A 27,339-nucleotide genomic window follows, 5' to 3' on the forward strand; every position below is an offset into this window, starting at 1 on the left:
GTACAGAAAATCACACCTCGATCAATTAATTTGTCCGGCAGACAATCTTAGAGATCACCACCCAATGCTCGGTGTGCCACATGTGCTGCTGTGCCTCACACAGATATCGCAAAGGGATGTACATGTATTTCTTCTTCTTCCAAGTGTAGTATTCAGATAGCTATGTGCTTGGCCTTCTTTCATTTTATGCACTTCCACTTCCACCGTATTTCAAGTATGCAATTTAAATCAATGCAGTTTACAACACGTGATTCAACTTTTCATTCATATGTGATTAAAGTGATGTTGATCTAGGAATTTGGAAATACAACACTGCAATACTATTGGTCAATATTTCCTAAATTCAGAAGGAAAGCTAAACTCACTAAACAAATTGCTGAAACTGATTTTTAGCAATCTTTGGAACAATTTTGAGCATGGGAAATATTATTACTTTTTGAGCTATGTTTTCAGAATTCACCAATGCTGGCTTGGGGATGCCAAATCCAAAAAGCCAATATTATCAAGCTGTAGTATTTGGCCTGATATTGTTCATGTGCTGACAGCAAGGAAATAAAACCAGCAGATACCCAGGAGGTGCCTTTGGGTGTGCAAACAGCACAACTGTGTGTGTACCACTACCTGGAGCCAAGACAGTCAAATGCGGAGAAACTGAAATTTAGATCTAGTAAATCTTTGCATTCTACCCTAAAAATCACTGTAAGGGAGGGCTCACACCACACAGGGTCACCCATAAGTCTCTGGAAAGGACTAACCATGCCCCATTTCAGTCTGAGCGTAGGTGCCGATTATCTGGAATCGAGAGGCCAGGGGCAGCCATTTCTCTTGCTGAGTATCACTGCACTGGTTCTCTAAGGCGTTTGTAAACATGCTGTAGTGTAGATCAATTGGCAAAATAGGTTTGGGCATGCCCGTGCATACACTATGGGAGAAAGAGAGATGACTGGTCAGGTTTTCACCATTACTTTGCTGGGCTACAACAGACTTCCATTTTTCTGCAGACATTCACAGAAATGGATTACAATACTTACGTCTTTTTTTCCACATCTTAAGATTTCAGACACCACAGTAACCATGACAACAAAGGCATAACCAAATTGCTGTGTAATGGTGCACAAAATCATTTTAATATGATATAAAAATGTAAAGAATACATATTAATATTAATCATGCATTTATAAAAAAAATAGCTACAGTCAAGTTATATTTAAAGGCAAAGTATAATCATTTGCCACAGTCCCCTCAAGATTCAAATTCTACACCGTTCTATAAATTGTGTTTTCTCACATTAGGAAGTGTTGGAATTCATACAGATGTTCTGACACTAATGCTAAGAGAGTAAAGAAAATGGGAAGGTATGGGCAGTAAAAGTAATAAGGAAAGAGAAACTTAATGGCCAGAGGTGGGGATAACAAAAGTATGTCACTAGAGCAATCTAGTTTCAGATTGAACTTATCAACAAGGTTTAGTTTTCTGGCTCTTAAAAAAAGAAAGAAATCGACCCGTATTAACATATCATAGTTTGTGAGAGATTTTATGATTAATGACCTTTACTCCTTACTGATAAAACATTTTGGGTCATAAAACAAATATTTGACCCTTTTCTATTTAAGGGATGTTTTAAAAAAGTAACTAAAATGGGTTATCATTAGTAATTAACACATCATCTGGCCTATGATATGGTAAATTACTGCAATAGAAAAAATGTTGTTGTTGTTGTTTTTTAGTGTTCCACTAGACTCTGGTGACTCTGCCTTAACCAGCCAAAGAGGCATCAGTCGCTTTTGCAGATGACTGGGAAGGGTGACATGAAACACAGAAAATCTCAGTCATCTGTATTTCATCTCCAATTCTTTTCGTAAAAGCAACTTTGATACCAAGAAACTGACACACATCTAAGATCAGTGGTTCTCAAACTGTGTGTCCCCAGGTGTTTTGTCCTACAACTCCCAGAAACCCCAGCCAGTTTACCAGATGTTAGGATTTCTGGGCGTTGAAGGCCAAAATATCTGGGGACCCACAGATTGAGAACCATAGTCTAAAACCATTCCCACCCACCAAAACAAGCAGATTCTGACTGAATGTGAGCATATTCATTATCTAACCAATTAGAAGTTTCAAAGTTTGAAGCAGAAAGAAAGTGAAGAAGAGTGTTAGAAGATTTTTAAAATATTTTAAAATGTTCATGCCACTCACACCTACCCATACAATAAGGTGGTAAAGTACAGTACCAGAGCAGTGTGCTGGTTGATACTATGGAAAAACAGGAGGGCAAATTGAAAATAATGTGATGAAGAGGCAAAGACTACTTTCTTGCATAATTTGGCACCTGTACTAAAAACCAATAGGCCTAACAGCTAACTGCAATAATTTCTGTTGTAATCTTAAAATGAGAGGATACAAGTATTCTTACTAAGAAACCCTACAGAACTGCCTTGGATTAGTTTATGCCTTGAAGAAGTCGGGACCCAACAGGTCACCTAGTCACACAACAACTTTACAATTCACAAATACACCTTTGATATGGTAGTCCACATGTGGTAAGAGCCATCTAGTTAGTCATTAAATTTAACAATGATTTCTGGGCAGAAAGATTACCAGATCAGTTAGTTGCTCATCTGGCTCCAGACGAATGCTTGGGCCTAATGTAAATCAATTATTTTAAAAATGAAACCAATTAGAACTTTTTTTCTTAAAAGAATCTACATTTAAATTTCCATCACAAGCAAGCTGAATATAAAGTTACTGTCTTGAAAAAAATGAATTTAATGGTTGCTAATGAAAGTAATGAATTAATCCCAGCTCTAGGAGCTTCTGAGACTGATTATCTGGATCCATTTCAATCTGGCTCCCTTGGCAGATGAGCTACTACAGAAACTGTTGTTTCTGCTATACCTCTTATCTATATTTGACACTATAGACCATTGTGTCTCTCTGGATCACCTTGGTGGGATGGTTTTCATTCTGTTATTAATATTCTTAGTTTTGTATATTTTAACTATATGTCTAGAGTCCTGGTTTGGCAGAAAGGCAGGAAAATACCTGGATAGATGTCAATCTCACACATTCACACATTCACACATTCATGGTATGTCAGCCAGGTACAAGCCACAAATCATGGATTTTCTTGGCTTACAATCTGGTCACAGCTCTGTACTTTTCCCATTCCCTGGCCCTATTGTTTACAGCCTGGCCATGTTTACATTAGCTATCACCACTAATGGATGAGTGCTGTTTTATTCTGAGTTTTATGCTTTGTGACATGCTTATGTGTTTTATTCAACTGAATTTTATATTGTGCTTTATTTCATGTCTTGTTTTAGACACCTTGTGCCTTGTGTAAGCTGCCTCAAGTCCCTTTGGGGAGATGGTAGCAGGATCCAAGAATAAAGTTATTATTATTACATTTTCTTGTACTGATATGTCTGAACCAGGAATTGTAGTTTATGAGTGGCTATATTTGGAATCTTCTAGATAACTAAAAATGAGGATTATAAATGTTAAAAAAGAAAATGTTTAGACAATTCCTGAACTGGATTCAATCTGAGCTCATGATTTATTCCATGTGTTCAGAATTCAGCAGCACACAATTGGGATTTTCAGACCTGTTGAAATATATATTTTAAAACAGATAAATCATTATTAAATATATACTATAACAATGTGTGGTTAAGACAGGATTGCATCCTATGAACATCTTTATCTATTCGGGAAGTATCAAAGGTGGTTCTGTAATTAAGAAAAAGCAACCGGGTGAGACAGTGCCTTTTATTATTCCACTAGAACTTTGGGACACTTTATATAACTGCCCTTGCTGGATTAGGCCATGGTTCATTCGTCCAAAGGTCTATATGTGTAACCAGCTGGCCTTCTAACTGTTTGCTCCCAGCATTTGGCACTCAGACGTGCACAGTCTCTGTACAGAAAAGATTTGTGCAGTGTCATCTTTCACTGGCCTATGCCCAAATAACTTTATCTACCTGAACAAGAAAGACAGCAACCTAACCAATCACCAGTTACTACTGCACCTTGTGGGTATAAATTCCATATTATTTACAATTTGTCTGTGGATTAACCTTCTGTGGACTAACTTCATAGGTGACATTGAGTTCTTGCACTATGCCATAGGAAAAGATTCACTTCATCACTAGTTTACTATGTTGTAAATGTCCTTCTTGAATTTGGAGAGAACAACTAGATATACTTTCTGAGAAGGCAGTGTGCTCAGTGGAGCCTAATATGCCAGGATGTAAAGAGAAAAACGGCTTGGGGAGGGAGGACAGGCAAGAGTGAACATGCTACACTCCCAGCGAGTGCGTTTAACTTATTTGTCCTCTGCAGTTCTAACTTGACACTGGTTAAATATATTGAAATTTTAAAGAGAGTTTTCAGTAATTATTTAAGAAAATAAGAAGAAATCCGAATGAAGTTGAAAAGGTTTTGTGGTAGGCACTGGATTTCTAAACTATTTTCCCATCTCAATTGAATGAATGCTTAAAGTGCAGGATTCAGTAACATCCTTTGATACCTTTAGCATACAGGCGATCAGAGAAAAGCAGCTGACAAGGTGATGGAACAGATCCAATGGCAAAGTCTAGGTCCAGCTTTCCACTTTCCTCTTTATCCACACACAGAACCAGCCTGTCATCAAGTTGCATGGAAGAAGCTGGAGCTCCACCCACATGACTTTTGCCCCATTTATAGTGTGTTTATTGAACTTCTACCCATCCTGCCACAATTACAGAGGAGAGAGGAAACTTTTCTTACTTAACATGAAAGTTAGTAACCTCTCCATTGTGTAGTTCAAGGAAAACACGTTCCATACACAGTCCAGGACAGGAGAGCTTTAAAATTGATACTTATTAACAGCTCGTGAGATACTGAATGACAAAACCCAGGTTACAGATATTATATCAGCTTAACAGAGTACTGTATGGCACAGGGTTATAAAATGCTGGTATTTCACAACTCTTACTAAAGAGCCTTTAGCTATGTAACCGAGGAAGAAAAGCATGACTGCATTTTCTAGCCACAGAAAGACCCTTTCCTCCTTGATACATAGGATTGATTAGATAATGCTTGTGAGATTACAATATGCCACAAGCACAAAAGAGATATCATCAACCCATGGCAGGATGGTATTTCTGAAGTCCAAAGTTTCATGTGGCAGTCTTAGTGCCAGCCGGGTGAAATAACAAAGAGAAAAATAAGGGCTTCCATTCCAGTTGAACTAGGTAGGAAATCTCTCACAGCTTCAAAATAGGTAAAGTCTCAACTGGGTCTAATATTTGCTATGTAGGATCCTGACATCTTAACACTCTTTTCCTGATCTGGAATGTTTGGGGCAGGTAGTCAGACAGGCAGCTTGTTACACAACGATTTGTGGCACTCTGGCACAGGAGCACGAGAACCAACCAGTCAGGCCCTCCTGTCCAGCGCTGCATTATTGGCTGTGTGCTGGCCCTTTAAACCAGAGGCCAGCTCAGAGATGCAAAGACATTCAGGCAAGAGAACAGTGCAGTTCAGAAGTACCACTCACAAGATGCTTGACACAGCTTTACATCGCAAAGTTTGTTTCATTTGGGAACATAACAAACACACCCTTCACATAATCTGATTTTCAAAAATAAAGTTAAACAAATGGTTAGCATAACTTAAAAAACAATTTAAAATATAAACAAAGATAGTAGGGAACAAGACACTAAGTACTAAGTAAGGCACCTCAGTACATCATGAATAGAAGCACACAAGTAAGAAAGGCCACTTGGTACCTGTTTCTACAGAAAGGATGCAATTCAAATCAACCTTGACCATTTGTGATGTTGCCTACGACTAATGGGAATTGTAGGTCAGCAACAACTGGAAGGCTACAGTTGCTTAGCCTTGTATTATGGGCTAAATGGATTTGATTTTTTTAAAGTAAATTCATTTTTCCCAAATATAGAAACATTACATAAGTTTGCTGCTCATCTTTAGTGTCAGTAGAAGATAGCCAGATGCACTTCTATGTCACTTTGTAGTGAATGCTCTTCTAGAAATGTAGGCATAAAAGTTGGAAGAGTTCAAAATGTAACATAGGATCTATATACAGCTCTCCATTGACATTTGTCGGTTTGACTTTTGCAGATTTGATAATTCGTAGATTTGACTAAAATGCTTTTCTCTAGGATTCTCTAGTTCCTCTACTATAACTCTATGGTCAACAGTGTGATTCCATGGCCAGCTTCTGGAATAAGTTACTCAGAGCTGTGCTGCAGGACCTAAAAATTACTAGAGATATATTCCCACAGGTGAAAAAGAAAACATTTTATGAAGCTCTTTCACATTATTTCAGATATTTGTACCCCGCCCTTCTCAACCCCCGGGGGTTGTGATGGGAAGTCTTGTATCTCTCATTCTAGTGAAACTGGAGGGCTGGTTGTACTGGATGTCTTTATTTATTTGGATATGAATTGGTGATTACTGGCATTGAGGCATTATGCATAATAGCGCAGTCAATAGACCTGCTTGGTTAAATCTAACAACTTTCTCTACTAAACAGACTAGCACGACAAGTTGGAATGAGAATAATACAAAAGAACTGAGTGCTGCAATTTATGCTATATTCTTTCACATGCTAGTTTGGATGTTGCCCTTAAAATAATTGTTTTTGCAATTATACTAATTTTAAAATAATTTTTGCTATATTTACTGAACTAAATAGAAAAAAGAGTACTGAATATTAAATGGACCAATGAGTCAATTATATTTCAGAGAAAAGGTTCATCCTCTCCTTTTAAAAAAATATGTGCTAAACAGTATTCAAGCAGCAAGCAAAACATCTGGCAAACTGGTACTAAACCACATTTATTTAATGTGTTCAAAAGTCACTCAACACTAACAATTAAATTTATGTCTGGCTGGCAATATCCCCAAGCTGTAAACATGTTTTGAGTTTCAATAACACCACTGATTAAATACAGATTAATTGAATACTCAATCCATTATACTTAAAATTTTACAACAAATACAAAAGGCTTTTCTAGAGGCAGGAAAGGGGAAGTGGAGGAAAAATAGAAATATATCAAGAAAATCACTATATATAATTTGAATATAAATCCCGATGGCAGTATAGGCATTCCAGAAAAGTGGTATCCCCTCAATAGCTCTTTGTGGGTAACAAGAGTTAGTTTCAAACTTTAGGAAACGTGTTGTCAAAGGCCAGAATTACTGGGTTGCTGTGAGTTTTCTGGGCTGTATGGCCATGTCCCAGAAGCATTCTCTCCTAATGTTTCACCCAGATCTATGGCAGGCATTCTCAGAGGTTTTGTGAGGTTAGTTGGAAATTAGGTAAGTGAGATTTATATATCTGTGGAATGTCCAGGGTGGGAGAAGAACTCTTGTCTGTTTGAGGCAGGTGTGAATGTTGCAATTGGCTGCTTTGATTAGCATTGAATAGCCCTGCAGCTTCAAAGCTTGTCTACTTCCTGCCCAGGGGAATCCTTTGTTGGGAGGTGTTAGCTGGCCCTGATTGTTTCATGTCAGGAATTCCCCTGTTTTTTGAGTGTTCCTCTTTATTTAATGTCCTGATTTTAGAGTTTTTTAATACTGGTAGACAGTTTAGGAAACATATTGGCACCAAAAGACATTTATTGCTACACTTTCCACTATAAAGGAAAACTGAAGTTGTATCTCTTTCCCGAGAGTATTTATTCAGAGACGGTCTACAAATCAGTTCTTTATACAATTGTTTTACCCTTCATTGAAAACTAGAAGCACAGAATAAATAAATAATGAAACACCAGTGGAGCGGATAATGTAAATCATTTCATGTATCCTGCACTGTATTCAAGTACCTTTTAAACCAGTAGATCTCTTCTGGATCTGCAATTCCATATTCTCTGAGCTTCATCACCATAAGAGCACTCTTTTTGATAGCTTCTTCATAGCGCTGACTGCGGGAGAGGAAATTTACATCCTCATGTGCAAAATCTGGGTCATTTATAACAAGTGCTTCTGTAATGACAGAGAAATAGAAATAGAAAATCAGTGTTTAACTAAAAACAAGTTTCTCTGTATGCCTGCCTTTAAGTTGACACTATAAATTCTGAAGGGCTTCCTGAAGCATGGAAGACTCAGAAGTGGTTTTGCCGGTTTCTTTTTGTGAAATATGGCCTATAGACCTGTTATTCGTCGGTGGTCTATAATTCAAGTACAAAGCAAGGACAATCATGCTTAGTTTCCAAGATCAAATGGGATTTGGTATCTTTAGGGTTTTTAGGACATACATTTCTTCTTCAGCCTTAAAAAAATGCCTCCTTGAACTACACTCACAGAGTAACTGTGGATCAGCAAAACGTAAGATACTTTCAACACTACTCTCGTATTAGAGAAAGGGGGTTATAAAATGGCGGCGACGGGGGTGGGGGTGGGAACAGGGTTGTAATAATGGCAAGTTATCAAGTAAAGCAGAACTGTCTAAAGGTGTGCAGATGTAGTAAAAGGAAACACAACTGAAACTTTCCCTAAGTACCTCATCAGCCACAATGAAGTAGGAAAAGCAACAATTCCATTGAACGCAATAGGTATTTATTTCCCAGGCAAACTCACTGAAGGTCTTTTCACAGCCAGCTTAGTCACCTGATAAAACCTTATTGCAGCCTTAATCTGGTAAGATTCCCCATTCCCCTATTCACAAAGCATAATTCAGTAAAAGGGTTAAGAGAACAGGTGCAGGCCAGAATCAAATCCCTCCTCACAATGAACTTTAAAACACAATTAGTAATAAGGGGTGATGACAACCATTTACCTGTTTAGGTCATTAAAGATTCTGCTGGTCATTAAAGACTGTTAGTCACTTGACATACAGTATACTTATTTTAAACACAGTACCTTAAGAAACAGTATATAGCCAGCTGTTATTCTGGAAGGAAAGCTTCTTCCAAAGGAAGCTTGATGAGAGATGTTTTATATAACAGAGTTTCTATTTTAATGTAGTCTTGTTTTTAATCTATACTTTTGCACTAACGTATTCAATGGTTTTAATTCTGTGGGTAGTTTAGCATAATTTTAATCTTAACTTTCTGTATGTTTTTTAGCTATATGTGATTTTACTTGTCTTTCTTTTATTCCATAATCCACCTTGAGTCTCATTCTTTAGGAAAAGTTTAGGTATCAAATAAGGTGATTGATCAGAACCCATATTTTAAAAACATGAGTGAGGAGGCATTCTGTGAGGATGGCTATTTATAGACATATTATGAAATTTTAAATAATTTTTAAAAACCACAAAACTCTTTCACATGTTTATCTGGAATGGAGGCAGGAAATGCCCTGATTCATCTCTCACAGCAAGTAGTTATTTGGTGCAAGAAACAGAGGGAGACATGAAAAAACAGGGTTCCCATCAAGGCAGGATCCACCCTCCAGCCTTCTTTCCAATGAGCGTACTTCCATTCTTTCCTCACTTCAGCCTTTCTAACTGCCATCATTCCAACCAATCTTTCTTCCAACTTTTCCTCACTCTACTTTCCAACAAATCTTCCTTCCCTCCAACCAAACTTCCTTCCAACTCTTCCAACCTACTCTTCATTCCTTTCAACCTTCACCATTTCAACCAATTTTCTATCCTTCCTACCTTGTAATAATAATAATAATAATAATAATAATAATAATAATGTTTATTTATAGAATAATAGAGTTGGAAGAGACCACATGGGCCATCTAGTCGAACCCCCTGCCGTGCAAGAAAAGCATATCCTGTTTTTCTCTCCACAAGGAAACTCAAAGCAGCTTACAGTAAAAGTATTTTGATACAATTTACAAATATATAAACCTTAAAACAGAATTAAATATAACTGCATTAAAAAAACTCAGTTAAAATTCATAAAAACCCATTTAAAACTAAAAACCACAGCAGCCCGTTGTTGTTTATTCGTTCAGTTGCTTCTGACTATTCGAGACCTCATGGACCAGCCCACGCCAGAACTCCCTGTTGGCCGTCACCACTGCCAGCTCCTTCAGAGTCAAGCCAGTCATTTCAAGGATGCCATCCATCCATCTTGCCCTTGGTCGGCCCTTCTTCCTTTTTCCTTCCATTTTCCCCAGCATCACTGTCTTCTCTAAGCTTTCCTGTCTTCTCATTATGTGGCCAAAGTACTTCAACTATGTCTCTAATATCCTTCCCTCCAGTGAGCAGTCGGGCTTTACTTACTGGAGTGCGGACTGGTTGTATCTTCTGGCGGTCCAAGGCACTCGCAAAACTTTCCTTCAACACCACAGTTCAAAAGCATCTATCTTCCTTCGCTCAGCCTTCCCTATGGTCCAGCTCTCACATCCTTAGCTGACTACGGGGAATACCATTGCTTTAACTATGCGGATCTTTGTTGCCAGTCTGATGTCTCTACTCTTCACTATTTTATTGAGATTTTATCGACAGCAGCCCGACTTGATCTTCAAACCTTCTCTGGTTCCAGCCTATTTTCCTTCCTTCCTTCCAACCACTTGTACTTTCCAATTTTCTCTTCTTCCCTTCTCCAACCTTCTTTCCTTCCAATCAACTCTTAATTCCTTCCTTCCAATCTACCTTCCTTCCTTCTGACCTTCCCTCCCTGTTACCCAGTGGTTCTCAACCTGTGGGTCTCCAGTTGTTTTGGCCTACAACTCCCAGAAATCCCAGCCAGTTTACCAGCTGTTAGGATTTCTGGGAGTTGTAGGCCAAAACATCTAGGGACCCGCAGGTTGAGAACACTGGGTAACAGGGAGGGAAGGTCAGAAGGAAGGAAGGTAGGTTGGAAGGAAGGAATTAAGAGTTGATTGGAAGGAAAGGTTGCCTGCAGCCTTCTCTTGCTCCTTTCGATCTTCCTCCCAACCTCTTCTCCTTCCAACCCACGATTTGTTTCTTCCTTTCAATCTTCTTTCCTCCCTTCCCATCTTCCAACTAACTCTTCCCTTCTTCCCATGTTCAACCAATCCTCCTTCCTTCCTTCTCTCCTTCTTACCTAATGGTGCCCAACCTGTGGCCCTCCCTCCAAGTGTTTTGGACTTCAGCTCCCAGAATGCCTGAACGCCTGAGTCCCAAACACCTGGGGGGAGGGCCACAGGTTGGATACGACTGTCCCCACGGACCCTTCCGACCGATCCTCCTCCTTTCCCCCCTTCCTTCCCTCCCTCCCTCCCTCCCTCCCTCCGTCTCCCTCTGCTCTCACCGATCTCCTTGCGGCGCCGGGTCCGCTCGACGCCCCCGTCCAGGAGGTTGGTGAGGAGCTCCGTCTTGAAAGAGCCCGAGCCGCGCTCCTTGCGCAGGTCTGGGTTCATGCCGGCAGCCATGGCCCAGGAAGGAGAGCAACGGACAGGCCAAGGGAGGAAGGGGGGTAACACTGGCTGGCGCGAGGGCAAAGGGCTTCCGGGAGGGAGATGGCCCGCCACGCCCACTCGCCCCTCACGTGACGTGTGGTGAACGCTTCCTCACCCTCCCTCCGGGCATCCGCCCAATAGGAAGGCCCGCCCTCCGCCACGTGACATGAAGGCGGTGCTGCTCGCTCCTGCCGGCGTGGGCGCGGTCAGCCGGACTTCAACTCCCAAAAGCCTCAGCCCACTTGGGCAACTGCCAGGAATTCTGGGAGCTGAAGTCCAAAACACCCCTGAGGAACAAAACGTTGGGAGCCACTGCTTTAGAAGGCGGTCTTTGGCGGCGTGGGCTCTTGAAGAGGAGACAGTGGAGGAGGTGAGCCAGGTTGCAGGTTTTTTCCCCTCTTTGTAGAATTATCTTCAGCTGAACCGCATTTTCCCACCTCTTTCCTCCCCATTCATTTTGTAGTTCTATGATGTCTCTTAGGAAGACCACAAAGGAACCTTGACACTACAGTTTGAAGCATGAGTTTTTGTAGGCTCAGGGTTCATCAACACACTGTAGAATTTAGGGCCCTTCCACACAGCCATATAACCCAGAACATCAAGGCAGCAAAATCCCACAATATCTGCTTTGAACTGTGTTGTCTGAGTCCACACTGCCATATATCCCAGTTCAAAGCAGGTAATGTGGGGTTGTATTCAGCTGTGTGGAAGAAGCCTCACACAGTTTGGCAATCATTTAACTGCCAGTGCTATGGGATCCTGGGATTTGTAGTTTGGTGGGGCACTAGCACTCATTGGCAGAGGAGGGTGATCTTGGGCAGGGCACACTTTCTCAGCTTCAGAGGAAGGCAAAAACCACCCCCTCTGAACAAATCTTGCTTTAAAAATCTCGATATATTTGCCAGAAGTTAGAAGTGAACAGACTTATATGTTTTTCGTTGCAATTTACACATTACTGAAAAACAGTGAAACAAATCTATATACATGAACCAATATAATACTTCCTAACATCTATACCAGTGTTTCTTAACCTGGGAGTCAGAACCATCAGAAAACACATATTTCTGATGGTTCTAGGAACCTCTTTGGCAGAGATGGCTCTGCCTGGCCTTCTCATCTTTTTTGCTATTGGTGAACTACAACTCCCAGAATTCCAAAACAGCCTCCCCAACCCCACCAATATTCAATGTTGGCCATGTAGGTAGTATGCAAAGTTTTATTCAGATCCATTGGGGGCTGGGTTCAGAGTGCTCTTTGATTGAAAATTAACTATAAATCCCAACCCCCAAATCTCAAGGTCTATTTCCCCCAAAGTCCGCCAGTGTTCACATCTAGGCATACTGAGTATTCATGCCAAGTTTGATCCAAATCCATCATTGTTTCAGTCCACAGTGCTATCTGGATATAGGTGAACTACAACTCAAGGTCAATGCCTACCTAACCCTTTCAGTATTTTCTCTTGGTCATGGGGGTTCTGTGGGCCAAGATTGCTTCAGTTCCATCATTGGTGGAGTTCAGAATGCTCTTTGATCTTAGGTGAACTCTCTCTCTCTCTCTCTCTCTCTCTCTCTCTATATATATATATATATATAAAATTGTACTTTTGACTGAAATTTATAATCATAATCATAACAATAGTACTTCCCTTTCTTTAACATTTAACTTCCAAATCTATATTTTCCCTCCCTCCCTCTTCCTCCTCAACCAAGATTCTACTAATCTTGCAGATCCAGCCACTGGTAACATCTTAGTATTTTTTCTTTGATGTGATCATTGGCTCCTCCATTTTTTACACAGTTGAAGTAGACTTTCCATCTATTTGTAATGTCATTTTGTTTGTTTGTTCTTGTTACTTGCATAGTCACAATTCCCATAATGTCTCACAACACTTGGTTGTACATATAATCATTCTAATTACTTAACGTCCATTTTGATTTGTCTTTCCATCCTCTAGTGATCACCGCATGTGCTGTTCTTATTGTTACTTTAAATAACTCCTGGCAATTGATTTTTATACTCGGGTGTTCTAACACTCCCCATAGTAGCAAATCATTATTAATTTGAATTTTTATCTGCAATATCTCCTGAATTTTTTCTTGTATCATTTGCCAGAATTTTATTATTTCAGAACACTTCCACCACATATATGATTAAGAACCTTTTTCTTTATAGGTTTTTTTCTTCCTTTATTTGATACATCCCAACAATCAACAAAATTATGCCATATAGGACTTATTTCAGTATACATTATTCAAAAAGTGAATATTCCTTAAATGACATTTTATACATTCCTTAGTTATGTATCACCCATCACCCCGCGCTCCCCCCATTCCCTCACACCTCCCTGGAATAGCAATTCTAAATGATGTCATTGCATCAGTTTAACCATGTGGAAAGCCTGGTTCAAAATGCTATATCTATAATCTCCGTCTATTTTGGCAATTAGCACAGACCATTTCTTGAACCAGTCTTGTTCTATTTGGCTATTTATGTACTTGTTATTCAGCTCACAGTGGTGAAAAAAATGCTCTGAAAATAACACCTTTGTGTAAAGAACAGCAATGGGTTCTTATTCTATTGATACTTTTTGAAGTCTATGAAAATGGAAAGATACCCTTTAAACATTTGTTTCAACTTTTATAGGCTCTACCCTTAAGACCAGGTGAATGCCATGCTTCCAGCGCCTGGAACATATCATTTTCCTTGGGAAATAAATTCTGCTTCAGTCCCAGAAGGAAAGACAGTAAGAACATTTGGCAGGTCAGTACAATTCCTATATTATGATTTGTGCTGCTTTGGATCTACCTAATGATTCTTTCAAATTATCCAAGGAGAATTTGCTTCCAGTAGCCCTTTGCTGAGCCTATTAAGCACTTACATTTAGGATGAAATGGGATGGGTTTTTTTCAATGCTGACTTAAATTGAACCTACAAATAGCTTTCATGTCCAGAGCAGATTGAGTTCAAATTGTTCAATTTTGTTTATGTCTAATATCTATATTGATAGTCTCTCTCTCTCTATGATTTGTTTTTAACCTTGGCTCACTCCTTGGTCTGCCACAAAGCAGTTACAGTACATTTAAATCAAGAAGGGAAATAATGCTGCCTTTGTTGGATTGTAACTCCCAGCAGTCCTAGCCAGTGGAACTAGTGGTGAGGTATGGTATTGGCAGTCTAAAACATCAGGAGGGCTACACAAGTCCCTTTTCTTATTTAAATAATAAGATTCTGTAAGATTCAACACCCCTATTAATATAATCCCTGGTTTGTAAAGTATTATAGAAGTTATTGTACACCATCATCATCATGAATTAGGCTTGTTCCATTTTTGTCCTTCAGGCTACACTCCTATGATATGACCAGTTCTCAAGCCATTATAACAGCTCAGCACGCTTCTGTTCAGCACAGCATCTGGGTTTGTACCAAGTTGGTGGAACCATTCCAAGCACACCTTGGGTCCCCCTATCTCGTACTTGGGGAAACTGAATGTGGAGAGGGTAAGTCATCTGTGTTTTTTCATTCCATGGAACCAGGGATAATCTTGACCAATTCTCAAATATTGTTCTGTCTGTGATTTGGGGGGGGGGGGGGGATTTAATCTCTCAGCCAATTTGATCAATGGTTAAGGATTCTGGGAACTGAAGTTCAAAATATCTTGAGGACCAAACATTGAGAATCACTCTTGTAAGCATTGAAATGGATGCTTTTGGAAGCCTAATATCTTAGGAGCAGTTATTTCCTGGTAAGTTATGCTTAATTTGGTTATCCTTTTGATAGTTGTTTTTTTTCCTTTTGAGCCATTCACTTAGGCATCAATAGACAAGTTCACACCACATGACAGGGTACTATGTTGGGGACATGCTAAGTTTATTCCAACAAAATAAAAAATTAATCTTTGGACCCCAGATTCCTTGTCTAAGAAAAAAACAAACAAACATTTAAAATATATAACATAGAAATTATAGTATGATGGTATATGTGTACTAGAAATTTTGTTATCTTCTCCTACAATTTGGAAAGCAGATGGACTTTATTGTACTAATAGTGAATAGCAAAGAAGGCTTGTATGTGGATCAAGCAGAGGATAGAATCCACAGTCACAACTGCTGAAAATTCATCTCAATATTAGCAATTATCAAGATGATGATACTCTCCAAAATGCTCTTTCTATTTCAGAACATACCTATCAACATTTTTAACGTATGGAAAAGGGACATTATAAAATTCATTTGGTCAGAGGAAAAAGCCAGGATTGCATACAAGAATTTAATTGATGTCAAAGAGCGGAGGGGGGTGGGGGGTGGGGTGGGGTGGGGAGACTAAATTTACCAGACCTAAGAACTTACTATGAAACTGCTTGCATGAGCTGGCTCAGAGATTGGAAACAACTCAAGAATACAAATTTACTTCATTTAGAAGGCCATGGCCTAAGATTTGTTTGGCATGTATACCTTTGGTATGAAGGAGAGAGGCTAAATAAGGCATTCAATAAACATATAATTAGAGGAAGTCTAATAGACATTCGGAATAGGTACAAGTTGGGTATGGAACCAAAAACACCTCTGTGATTGAGACCAATAGAAGCTATTGCGAGACCCACCTCTAAGGATGATGTAAGAACTTATGGGGAATTACTTACTAGATTTAATGGCCAGTGGGCACTGCGGGGGAAAGATGAACTGGGTATCAAAGACTGTATTAAAAGTTACCATAATTTTGATGAATTGAATGCTTACATTTACAGGTGAGAACGTCATTGTCAAGGCACGGATATTTACATGCGTGGAAGGAATAAACCTTCAGTTGTTGGAAAATGCTATTGATGAGCAGAGAAAATATTTCCAGGAGAGAATGAAGAATCCAGGAGGAAACACTTCCTCCTGATGAACTTTCTGTGAAACAGACTTCTTTCTATGCTATATTTACTATCTCACTAGCTTGTGAGCTTTTTCCTGGATCACTTTGTAATGCTTTTGTAAAGCTGTATTTTTTATTTAAGCTTGAGATCAATATTTTGAAAGCACCCTTTTTTTTACTATTGCATTCAGAGAATGTATATTTCTTCTAACATAGAAGTGATGCTTGTATTCCATTAGGATGCTTGTAAGTCACCATCATGTTTAGAAAGCCATTTAAATAATAAAAATGTATAGAACTGATGCAAATCTCCGATTCAGTAGGAAAAGTCTATAATTAGTGTTATTCCATTACTTTGAATAAAGTCTTTAAATCCTGACCAGTTTGTTTTCTTTCTTGCATCTCTTAATTTTTGTGACAGGCAGTCAATTTGTATTAAATCAAACATTTTAAGTATCCATTCGTCAATGGTTGGTACTTTATTTTGCTTCCAGACTTTGGCCAGAGTTAATCTTGCAGCAGTACACATGAGGAAAAGCATTTTGTCCTGATTTTCATTTAGTTTTACATTTGTTATTCCTAATAAATACATCTCTGGTATTAGGAGGAATTTGGCTTTTAATATTTTTGGGTTATTGAGTGTATACTCAATAACCAGTCAGGGTTGGCTTGACATGCCTTCCTCTTGGCACCTTACTTCCTCTTGCCCTCGATTCTTGCCTCTTCGAATTTTGCAGCACTGCTGGTCACAGCTGACCTCTGGCTTGAGCGCTCAAGGGCCAGGACTTCCCAGTTCTTGGTGTCTATGCCACAGTTTTAAGGTTGGCATTAAGCCCATCTTTAAATCTCTTTTCCTATTCACCATCATTACATTTCCCGTTCTTGATTTGGGATTATGCGGAACAATGGCTTCAAACTACAAGAAAGGAGATTCCATCTGAACATTAGGAAGAATTTCCTGACTGTGAGAGCCATTCAGCAGTGGAACTCTCTGCCCCGGAGTGTGGTGGAGGCTCCTTTGGAACCTTTTAAACAGAGGCTGGATGGCCATCTGTTAGGGGTGCTTTGAATGCAATTTTCCTGCTTCTTGGCAGGGGGTTGGACTGGATGGTCCATGAGGTCTCCTCCAACTCTATGATTCTATAGTAGCTGCTTTGGGAGATGGTGATCGGGCATTCGGACAACGTGGCCAGTCCAGCAGAGTCGATGGCGTAGGAGCATCACTTCAGTGCTTCTTCCAGCATGCTGACATTTGTCCGCCTGTCTTCCCAAGAGATTTGCAGGATTTTTCGGCGGCAGCACTGATGGAATCGTTCCATACACACAGACACACATATATATACACACACACTTTTGGCTGGAGTTGCATATAAAAATGTACACGATCCAACTTACATACAGATTCAACTTACAGAACCTACATTGTTCATAACTTGGGGACTGCCTATACATTGCCATTGTGTGAAGGATGACTCCATGACAGCATGCAAGTGGTACTAACTAGACCAGTGGTTCTTGACCTGTGACTCCCCAGATGTTTTGGCCTTCAACTCCCAGAAATCCTCAGGGGTTGTAGCCCAAAACACCCGGGGACCCACAGGTTGAGAACCACTGAACTAGACTGACTAGGACTGCTCTACTTTATATCCCTTGTATCATAGTGTTGCTTATAAAAGGCTCCTCTTATCTTGCAAAGGAGACATTCCAGATATAGCATGTTTAGTTCTCATCAAGGGATGCAAAAAGGTACGCAAACAGCATTAATCAATAGTTGCTTTGAACAAGTTCAATAAAAATACAAGGCCTTGCTGGACCAGACCAAAGGCATTTGTTGTCTAGGGCTGCATCTATACCAGCTATGGGCAAACTTGGGCCCTCTCTCCAGGTGTTTTGGACTGCAACTCCCACCATTCCTAACAGCCTCAGGCCCCTTCCTTTTCCCCCTCAGCTGCTTAAGCGGCTTAAGGGGCCTGAGGCTGTTAGGAATGGTGGGAGTTGCAGTCCAAAACACCTGGAGAGAGGGCCCAAGTTTGCCCATACCTGGGGTAGATTGACTCACTTAAAGAAGCCAAGGCCTCCAATTTGCACTGTTTACATTCTCACAGCCCTCTGCTTCTGAGGGATACACACAATTACAGTATAGGAGTCAAATATAAAGCGTGAAAATAAATGTATTATTTTATTTACACCTTACAACACTAGGTGGTAGTAATGCACATTTGACTGTATCCCCCTTGTGGTGGAGAAGGACACTTGTGTGAGGTGACTTGCCACCCCTTCCAGCAGCAAAGAAGTCATGGAGACAAATGGGAAAGCCATTCAGCAGGTGGGAAGTCTTGCAAAGAGTTGTTTTTTACCCTTAAGTTGCAGTTAAACCTATAATTGTTATAGGAAGGGGGATAATTTGGGACTGGGGTGCGCTATCTCACTGGCCACCTCAAGGCCTGGGCCTAAAGCCCTGCCAATTGACACTGTTCAACCCTTGTATCTACAGAGGATATATTCAGGAAACCTTAGATAATACCAAACCTAATGTTTTGACTATACAACATGCCACAGAATTACACAAGACGACCTAAAAAGGCCCACAAACACTTCTGTGGGGGAGGGTACTATTTGAAGTGAGGGTATGTGAAAACGTGGATACTGAATCCATGGAGAAGGGCATCATGCTGCATAATGTTTATAGTTTGTCTCCTCTTTTGACAGCAATCGTGGCCTAACATGCCTCAGAGGAAATGTCTCCCATTTGGAATGGTCTCGTGTCTATATCTGCAATTGAATAATTTATAAAATGGACACGTAGTTGTGCATGGATCCTATTTTTGGCATCTTTGTTAGTATGAAAGCAGTACATATTTTGCAAAAAGAGGTGCGAATGAGGAAGTTGGATAGCACCAGTGATGTTTTGCTCAAAGCTTTATTGTATGAAACCAGGGATCAGAGCTCAGAGGTTTGGCTATGAAATGAAACTCTACAGGAGGTCCTCAGAAGGTGACTGTTTTTTGGGCTCACCTTCACAGATTCATCATTAGACTAAAATGCTGCCTAGAGCTTCTTGAAAGAAGGATGAGAACCATTATGTGAAAATGGGGTGGATACTGTGTTCCTGGAGGTAGGCTTTGTTTAGAGTAGTGAAACAAATAGTGTAATAGTTGAGAACAACTATTTATTTATAAAAGATTTATTCTATAAAGGGACATCTGTTTTGAAAGATATAAATAATATTTATGAAAACCAAGGTAAAAGGCACATTATTTCTCAAGCACTTGAGGATGGAACTATGTCATGCACTTAAACGATAAAATAGGACTATTGTAATAATTTGATTACGTGTTATAGGAGGAAGGAAGGAGACAAAGAATGGACACTTTCCAAGATACTTTCCAGAAAGTGGAGAAGATTGGGGAAGGTACATATGGAGTAGTATATAAAGCCAGAAACAGGCAGACAGGCCAGTTAGTTGCTTTGAAAAAAATCCGTTTAGATTCGTAAGTATCTGGTTTCCATATTTCTTCTTCTTTTTAATATACTGCATAAATTTTATATGGTGCTGTAAGTAAATTTTAACACTATCACAATCACATTACAAAAAAAAATCAATTAATTTTAATACCATTCTAATTATTCCTGTTTTTCTATCCTTTACATTTCTATACTTATCTGCTACTTATACATATCCAATTTTTCCCTTCCCTCTTCCTCCCTTCTCCCTTCCTCCAGGAACAGTTGTACCTCTGTTCTTTGTATTATTTTATTTATTCAATTATGAAGATTGTCTGATTCAATTCCTTATATTTTCCTTTCCCTTTTACTCTGGCTATATTGATCTCCCCCAATAATTATGTCTCCTACATAATTCTTTTCTAAATTTTAAAACGTTTTATTAATAAATCTAACTTGGCTCTGATTGGGAGCGTAAACCTTTTTTTATTGAAACTTGGAATGTTAATTAATTTAATTTGTGATGAATTATGAATACATTCACAGGAACAGTTCGTTGGGGATCACTTCATAAATGAAAAAACAATGAATTGATTAGTTTGCTTATCAGTTATTGATTGATTCTATAGGGATATACACATAAATGATTTTCATTTTGAAGCATGGTTTTCATGATCTGATAGGTATCTGAGGCAATACAATGATTGCATGGTGAAAAATCTGAACATTTTTTAAAATAATTTTTTAAATAAGATGTTTCCATGAAACCCCATCTGCTGCTGTTCTTTTAGTATCCTGTCCTCCATCTCTCTACATCCCTGACTATCACATCAGTTGCTATTACTGATTAATACTCATATGAAATGATTGCAACGTTTTTGCGTAGTCCTGATTCCAAGAAGGAACTGGATTGATTGGCAAAGGACTGTCATTCCTTCACGGCATTCATTTAACAGTTCAGCTGACGGAGGTTGGGAAATAATATAGAAATAGCATTGGTGGTCTCTCTGAAATTTCTATATTTATGTTTCTTTGTTTGATTATATTAAGTATTCCGTTGGGAAAAAAATGAAATGACCAGTGAGGGTTGGGTATAATTATGCCCCATAAAGCATTATTTTGGAAGCACTGGGTTGCCTGAAATCAGGATCTCTTTTGCCACAGGGAGACTGAAGGGGTTCCTAGTACAGCAATCAGAGAAATCTCTTTGCTGAAAGAGCTGAAACATCCAAACATAGTGAGGTAAGAAGAGCTTCAGAACTTAAGTGCTCTAAGCTTTAGCTATATTATTTATGTCACAAGTTATGCGCTGAGACCTATATTGTATAGTGCCATGCAAACATTACAGGGTGGCTATTTCTAGATTCAGGATGCAATCCTGTTCTTGTTTTCTTGAGACTCTGAGCCATGCCCTTGAGGAGGGAGCAAATGGTTGATGTGTTTCTTCAGACTTGTTCCAAGGAAGACAGAGCTGCTTCTTGACAGTTGAGTGTCACTTATTAAAATGCACAAGTTATCTGTTTTTAGAACAAATCTGTTCCATCTATGAGTTAACTTAATGGTAAGCAGGCTTACAGTTTGATATCTTCCTCCTTATTTCTCCTTACCTATGTTGTTATTTCAGAATATACCCTGCGATGTTTTATTCATGAGGTTAGAAAGAAGAAAGAACAAATCAGAGTAAAACCGATTGCCTTGATGCAAATACCGATTATATTTCATTTAATTAACACTACATATAAAGTCAGAGAGATAGCATAGTATAGTGGTTTGAGTGTTGGACTGGGACACAGGGAGAGTAGAGCTTGAATATTTGATTGGCCATGGAAAACCATTTGGTGACCTTGAGCAAATCACACTGTTTCAGCCTCAGAGGAAGGCAAACTCTCTCCAAACAATTTTTTCCAGGAAAATCCCATGATACATTCCTTTAAAGGAATTAGTTAGAAATGACTTAGAGGCACATGGTAAAATTAAAAATAGAAAGACGTTGACTGGAATCCTGTTTCAATTATTTAGTTAAATATTTATTTATTTGTTTACCCTATTTATACCCCACCTTTCTCTACCCCGAAGGGAACTCAAGCCGCTTACAACAGAGGCAATTATTCAATGCCTTAAAACCCATACAATTCCAAAATATTAAAATTACAAATTAAGTTAAAATTAATACATATTAGATATTCAAAAACATTATATTCTATACTAAAATCACACCATCCATATACTTTTCTTGACTCAACTCCTTTCTAAACCTGGCAAAAATATCATTCAACCATAATCTGATGGCAAGCACATGGAATTCCCAGCTAGGAGTGAATGTCATGGCAGAGGAGTGAATGTCATGGCAATAGTGTCAAAATAATTGCTAGATTTTCCTACTTCCAACAGACCTCACCACCTCTGAGGATGCTTGCCATAGATGCAGGCGAAACGTCAGGAGAAAAATTGCCTCCAGAACATGGCCACATAGCCCAGAAAAACCTACAACAACCCAGTGATTCCAGCCATGAAAGCCTTCGACAATAAATTGCTAGATTGTGATTGTGAATACAAAACATTGTTATTATTGTTATTTTATTTTTTTTTACCCACAGAGACCTTCAAGGATCCAGTTTTATGTTTGACTGGGATTTAAAGCTGGATTTCCTCAGTCCAGGAATCAATATCATATTGTAAAAAAGTTGATGTTCTTTGTGTATTAGTGACAATATTGCCGTAGTTCTTTCAAATTCTGACATTCAGTACCTGGATTTCATTTTTATTACAGGCTTCTTGATGTCATACATAGTCAGAAGAAACTCTATCTGGTGTTTGAGTACCTTAATCAGGACCTTAAAAAATACATGGATTCATCCCGCACAGGGGAATTGCCTATGAGTTTAATTCAGGTACAAAGTTATGCAAACATGCTGATTTTGCTCATCAATTATTATCTGCTGGGAAATTCAAGTTGTCCCACAAGCATCTGCATTAGACTGTCCCTCTTTCCAGATGTCTGACAGATCCCCAGAGTTTTTTTTAAGTATGAGAAATAAGTACTTAGAGAAAGATAAAGGGAAATAGAATTTCTTCCCATACAACCCTTGTCAGTGATAAAGGGCCCTTTTCCCCTTTAATAAAAAAACTAGATGCGGGAAACCTCTGCTTGAACTTCACCATATTTCCATGGACACAGCAAACATTTCGGGTGGAACCCATTTCTTTTACAAGCAAACAAAATTCCCTCCCACCTTTTGTTTTGGGGAGTTATATGTTAACCTCTCATAGTTTCTTGGTCTTTGAATCTTTTCTTCCCAGAGCTATCTTTACCAGTTACTACAAGGCGTGAGCTTCTGTCATTCCCACAGAGTCATCCACAGAGACTTGAAGCCCCAGAACTTACTCATAAATGAAACAGGAGCCATAAAATTAGCAGATTTTGGCCTTGCTAGGGCCTTTGGTGTTCCACTGCGCACTTATACTCATGAGGTAATGAGGTAACTCTCTTTCTATGAAATAATGTCTCCAGGTTACCCACTGAGGCCCCTTCCGGACAGCTGTATAAAATCCCACATTTTCTGCTTTGAACTAGAATATATGGCAGTGTGGACTCAGATAAACCACTTCAAAGCAGATATTGTGGGATTTTCTGCCTTGATATTCTGGGATATATGGCTATGTGGAAGCGCCCTGAGAAGGTTTACACTTTATTTAGATATGTCACATTGGTGCAGTAAATGGAGAAATTGTGAACAGCTTTTGCTGAGAAAAACGTAAGGTTGGTTATACATTATAAAATTAATGTAGTTTGACACCACTTTAAATGCCCAGTGTTATGATATCCTAGGAGTTATAATTTGGTGTGGCATCAGCACTCTTTGGCAGAGAAAGCTGAAGACTGTGTCGAATTACAACACCCAAGATTTCGTAGCATTCGGCTATGACAGTAAAGTTGTTTCAAAATGCATTAATTCTACAGTGTAGATGCATTCTAGGAAGAAAAAAAAGCTCAGAATTAATAGATTAAATCCAGCCTTTTCTTGCAGCTGGTTGGAAGTCAAAATGATATCTTTTGGCATCAAAGCTATGTTATATTTGTAGTGTCCTGTGAAATGTTCAAGAGCAGCCTATTAATTGGCATATAAGTTTTGGGAGCCAAGATCGTACAGAAGAAATGAGCTGTTGCTCATCAAAAAAACACCAACTTAATTATTTTTTAAAAACCCTTTTGTGTGGATGAGGGGAAGTTTAAATAAGACACTGATGTGGCAGGTGTAAGTCTCTCCTTCCCATGCTCACTAATTTCCATCTGGATTACAGTCATGTGCATTAGACCCTTTGAGTAAACAGAAAACATTATACAGTTGTGTTACCTATTTAATGTGCCATGTGGTTTGAGCCTGAGTTTTGCATCATTAAATCATTATGGTGCAACCATAATGATTTAGTTTTTTAAACTTTCATCTGTAATCAGTACAATTTGGACTCAGCTTCCAACGTGATTTCTTCTAGGTTGTAACTTTATGGTATCGAGCCCCTGAAATTTTACTGGGTTGTAAGTACTACTCCACGGCAGTGGATATCTGGAGCATTGGCTGCATATTTGCTGAAATGGTAACATTTTTCAATTATTTTTCAAAGAAGGGTTGCAGCTTTATGTTTTTGTTGTTTGCATGCCTTCAAATCTCTTCTGAATTATGGTGACCCTAAGGTGATCCTGTCATGGGGTTCTCCTCCTAGCATTTGTTCAAAGGGGACTTTTTTGTTGTCTTCCTCTTGATGTTTTACTGGTTTCAAAGTGTTAAAAGAAATGTATGGCGATGGCTGTAGCCACTAGGGGGCACTGCTGTATAAAGGGAATGCAAGTAAAGATTACTTTGCAGCTTTAGAGTAAGAAACACGCAGGCTAGGCAGCATTGGAAAATGACAAAGTTGGTAGCTTTAGATTCTCCCTTCATTTTTTTTTCATTTTCTTGCAAGTATTTTGCCAAGGTAATATTAAACAACATTTTTAAAGACACTGATACAGTTTAAGGTGGCAGGTTTGATCACTTGCAGACACTATCCACAAAGAACTCGCAAACACAGACAAGGAACTGCTGCACCTTGATATTCAGAAAATTTTTCCAGATTCCAACATTGAGCTAAGGGGACTCCATTTGAGATCGGGACCCACACTTTAAGAAGCAATGATCTAGAGGTTCCCCCAACATCAGGTGTCAAACACACACACACACACACACAATATTCACTTGGGAAGCTGAATGGTGACAGATACAATGCAGACAAAATTACTTTTTCTCTAACAATCCAATCAAACTATGGAGTTCATTTTCTCAAGAAATTGAGATAGCCATAGACTTGTGTTACAATTTCCTTATGTATATATAAAATGTGTTAAAATGATTTTTCTTCATAATGAAACATTCATTTGTAATGGTACGTGCCTTTCCTCAGTCATTTTGCATTAGACAGCTTTGTTTTATGACAGATCGTTGGATGGTTTTACTTTGCAAGTTTACTGGAATGTGTTCCCCTGGAAAAAAAAACCCATAGCAAATGTTAATTACAGGCTAAACACATCCCCCTTGTTGCTTGAATTGAAAGGTGGATTAGACAAACTCATGGAGGCAATGCCTGTCAATAGCTCATTGTCATGAAGGCTGTATTGTATATATCACTGCTGAGATCAGAGGCACAGTAGCACTCAATACCAGTTATTTAGGACTAAAATAAGATTGATCTATTGCCCTTATATCCTGCCTACATACTCCCCAAAAGCATCTGGCTGGCCACTGCAAGAAACAGGATGCCAGGCATGGCTTTGGTCTGGTCAAGTGGGACTCTTCTTATGTTGTCATAGGAAGTTTTACTTGGTGAAAGATTACCGTTATCTCAAACGTGGATCACTTAGATTGTTCTGTTGAGCTAGATAAGCAAATCATCTGCTTTTTAAAAATTCCAGGTGACCAGAAAGGCCTTGTTTCCTGGAGACTCAGAAATTGACCAGCTCTTCCGAATCTTCCGCACTCTTGGGACACCGACTGAATTGCTATGGCCAGGAGTGACTCAGCTTCCTGACTACAAGGGGAGTTTCCCAAGGTGGCCAAGAAAAGACATGAAGGTGGTAATTCCAAACTTGGACCGGGAAGGACGAGACTTACTGGCTGTGAGTAAAAAGCTGGAACAGAGGCTGTGGCATTAGTGTATTGAGTTAAGGTGGTCATAAACTAAAATCTGAGGTTCAGTTTCGCATCTTAAGTTGATATATGCTATGTCCATCCATTGTTGTTTGGTCCAGTGTAAAATAACCCTCCACCCCTAGGTTTCAGAATGTAAATTCTGAGATTGAAGCAAAGGTTGAAATCCTATGCACACATTCAAATAAAGTGGCACACATACTTTCATGTACTGTAAATAGCCTATGAATTGACTCCATAACATTTAAACTCAAGCCTTCCAATATTGGTTATATGTAATCTATCTAGGGCAGTTTCTAATTCCTATTAATTGTACTCTTGCAGGAGTAATTCATAGGATTTCCTGAATTTTGCACACATCTTAATGAGGACTAGAACCATTGCTTTCCAGTTGTCACAAATTGCCATTCTCCAGAACCCATTTCAGACTTGTTTGAATAATGTCAAATTTTCACTGAGTGAGTGCTTTGACACTTAAAGATTGTGAAGCACTGTTTGTTCTTCTTTTAATTTCAGCAACTACTACTGTATGACCCCAACAGGCGTATCTCAGCCAAAGCTGCTCTGAACCACCAGTATTTCCGGCAGGCGCCATGGGATGCCAAAGAGCTGCATGTGGTGCAGCGATATGGCCCATGAGAGGAAGCAGTTTTGGGATGAATGCAGAAGATGACCTTCTCATCCTGATTTAGGTGCACTCTGGTCTTGTGCAGGAGTTAATATTATGTTAATGTAACATTTTACTATTCTAAAGCTTCTTAAAATGACACTTGCTTGTCCCTTAAATGAGGTAATAAGTTTAGTGTTCATCATAATTAAAGAAGTGATGGAATGGGACAGAAGTCTAAGTCCAAGCCTTGCAATCACATATTATGTAATATCTGCTGTGGTTCAGATATTGTTTTGAAGAGAAATTAGTTAAACTTAGTCGATGTAAGCCCAACTTTAAAACTGGAGTCTGCAAGCCTACCTTTTGATCCTGTTCTTAAAATGTTCCCCTTGTGTTGGCGTTCACAGTGCTATCAGTGCTCAAAACAATAATACAGGGAGGGATAACTGGGCATCAGAGCCACATCCTAGAATGATACATTTCAGTTTCTTCCTTCATTCCTCATCATTATATTCCCTTTTTGCCATGTTTTCCATATCCTTCTTTATACTCAGGAAACCTTGTACTTTAAGACAGGAAAACCAGAACTTGGTGTTTCTATTACAGATTTAGCGTGGGAGTTCTTGATCTTAGTCACTGGACTTTGTGATAGCACTAAAATTTTGACTGTAATTTATTGGAAATACTGACCATCAGTGTGTCAAGAGAAAGGCATCATGACATAGATACTACAGAACATCAGAGAATAAATGCTTGACAAACTATGTGATGGTCTTGAGTTGGATCCAGAGATCCTGCAAGCAGAGATTTATTCCTGAGGCAGTCCTTCCACCAATGGAAAAGTTTCTTTTTGAATCTCTTTTCTATGCAGCCCTTCTACATCTAAGAAATCTGCTTGTGAAGGCTGATGCC

General features: G+C 39.1%; 3 protein-coding genes across 5 annotated transcripts in view; 2 read left to right on the top strand and 1 right to left on the bottom strand.

Moving 5' to 3' along the window:
- Nucleotides 1-11,410, bottom strand: part of ACOX1 (acyl-CoA oxidase 1) — a 32,707-nt gene extending 21,297 nt beyond the window's left edge. Inside the window, exons 1-3 of one of the 2 annotated variants that reach the window (XM_060764646.2) lie at nt 11,187-11,410; nt 7,836-7,995; nt 756-922 (exon numbers count right to left, since the gene is read on the bottom strand). In XM_060764646.2, the coding sequence (XP_060620629.2) occupies nt 756-922; nt 7,836-7,995; nt 11,187-11,307 (448 nt within the window). In that variant the 5' untranslated portion in view covers nt 11,308-11,410. The remainder of the gene's footprint in view (nt 1-755; nt 923-7,835; nt 7,996-11,186) is intronic. The other variant, XM_060764647.2, reaches the window with a different exon arrangement.
- Nucleotides 11,411-11,508: 98 nt separating this feature from the next.
- TEN1 (TEN1 subunit of CST complex) lies at nt 11,509-16,570 on the top strand. Of its 2 annotated transcripts, XM_060764645.2 has the most exons (5): nt 11,509-11,704; nt 13,044-13,073; nt 13,978-14,094; nt 14,674-14,831; nt 16,079-16,570. In XM_060764645.2, exons 3-5 carry the CDS (start codon nt 14,006-14,008, stop codon nt 16,216-16,218), a joined length of 387 nt encoding a protein of 128 aa, XP_060620628.2. In that variant the 5' UTR covers nt 11,509-11,704; nt 13,044-13,073; nt 13,978-14,005; the 3' UTR covers nt 16,219-16,570. The 2 variants fall into 2 exon arrangements, with proteins under 2 accessions (XP_060620628.2, XP_060620627.2); XM_060764644.2 differs by lacking the exon at nt 13,044-13,073 and having other exon boundaries at nt 11,511-11,704.
- Nucleotides 16,571-18,487: 1,917 nt separating this feature from the next.
- Nucleotides 18,488-26,594, top strand: CDK3 (cyclin dependent kinase 3). Its single transcript, XM_060760970.2, has 8 exons — nt 18,488-18,517; nt 19,534-19,682; nt 20,800-20,877; nt 22,406-22,526; nt 22,936-23,106; nt 24,130-24,231; nt 25,583-25,786; nt 26,334-26,594. The coding sequence occupies exons 1-8, from the start codon at nt 18,488-18,490 to the stop codon at nt 26,454-26,456; spliced, it is 978 nt and encodes a 325-aa protein (XP_060616953.2). The 3' UTR covers nt 26,457-26,594.
- The last annotated feature ends 745 nt before the right edge of the window (nt 26,595-27,339 follow it).

This window comes from Anolis sagrei, chromosome 2, assembly GCF_037176765.1.
Source record: "Anolis sagrei isolate rAnoSag1 chromosome 2, rAnoSag1.mat, whole genome shotgun sequence".
Taxonomy (NCBI): domain Eukaryota; kingdom Metazoa; phylum Chordata; class Lepidosauria; order Squamata; family Dactyloidae; genus Anolis; species Anolis sagrei.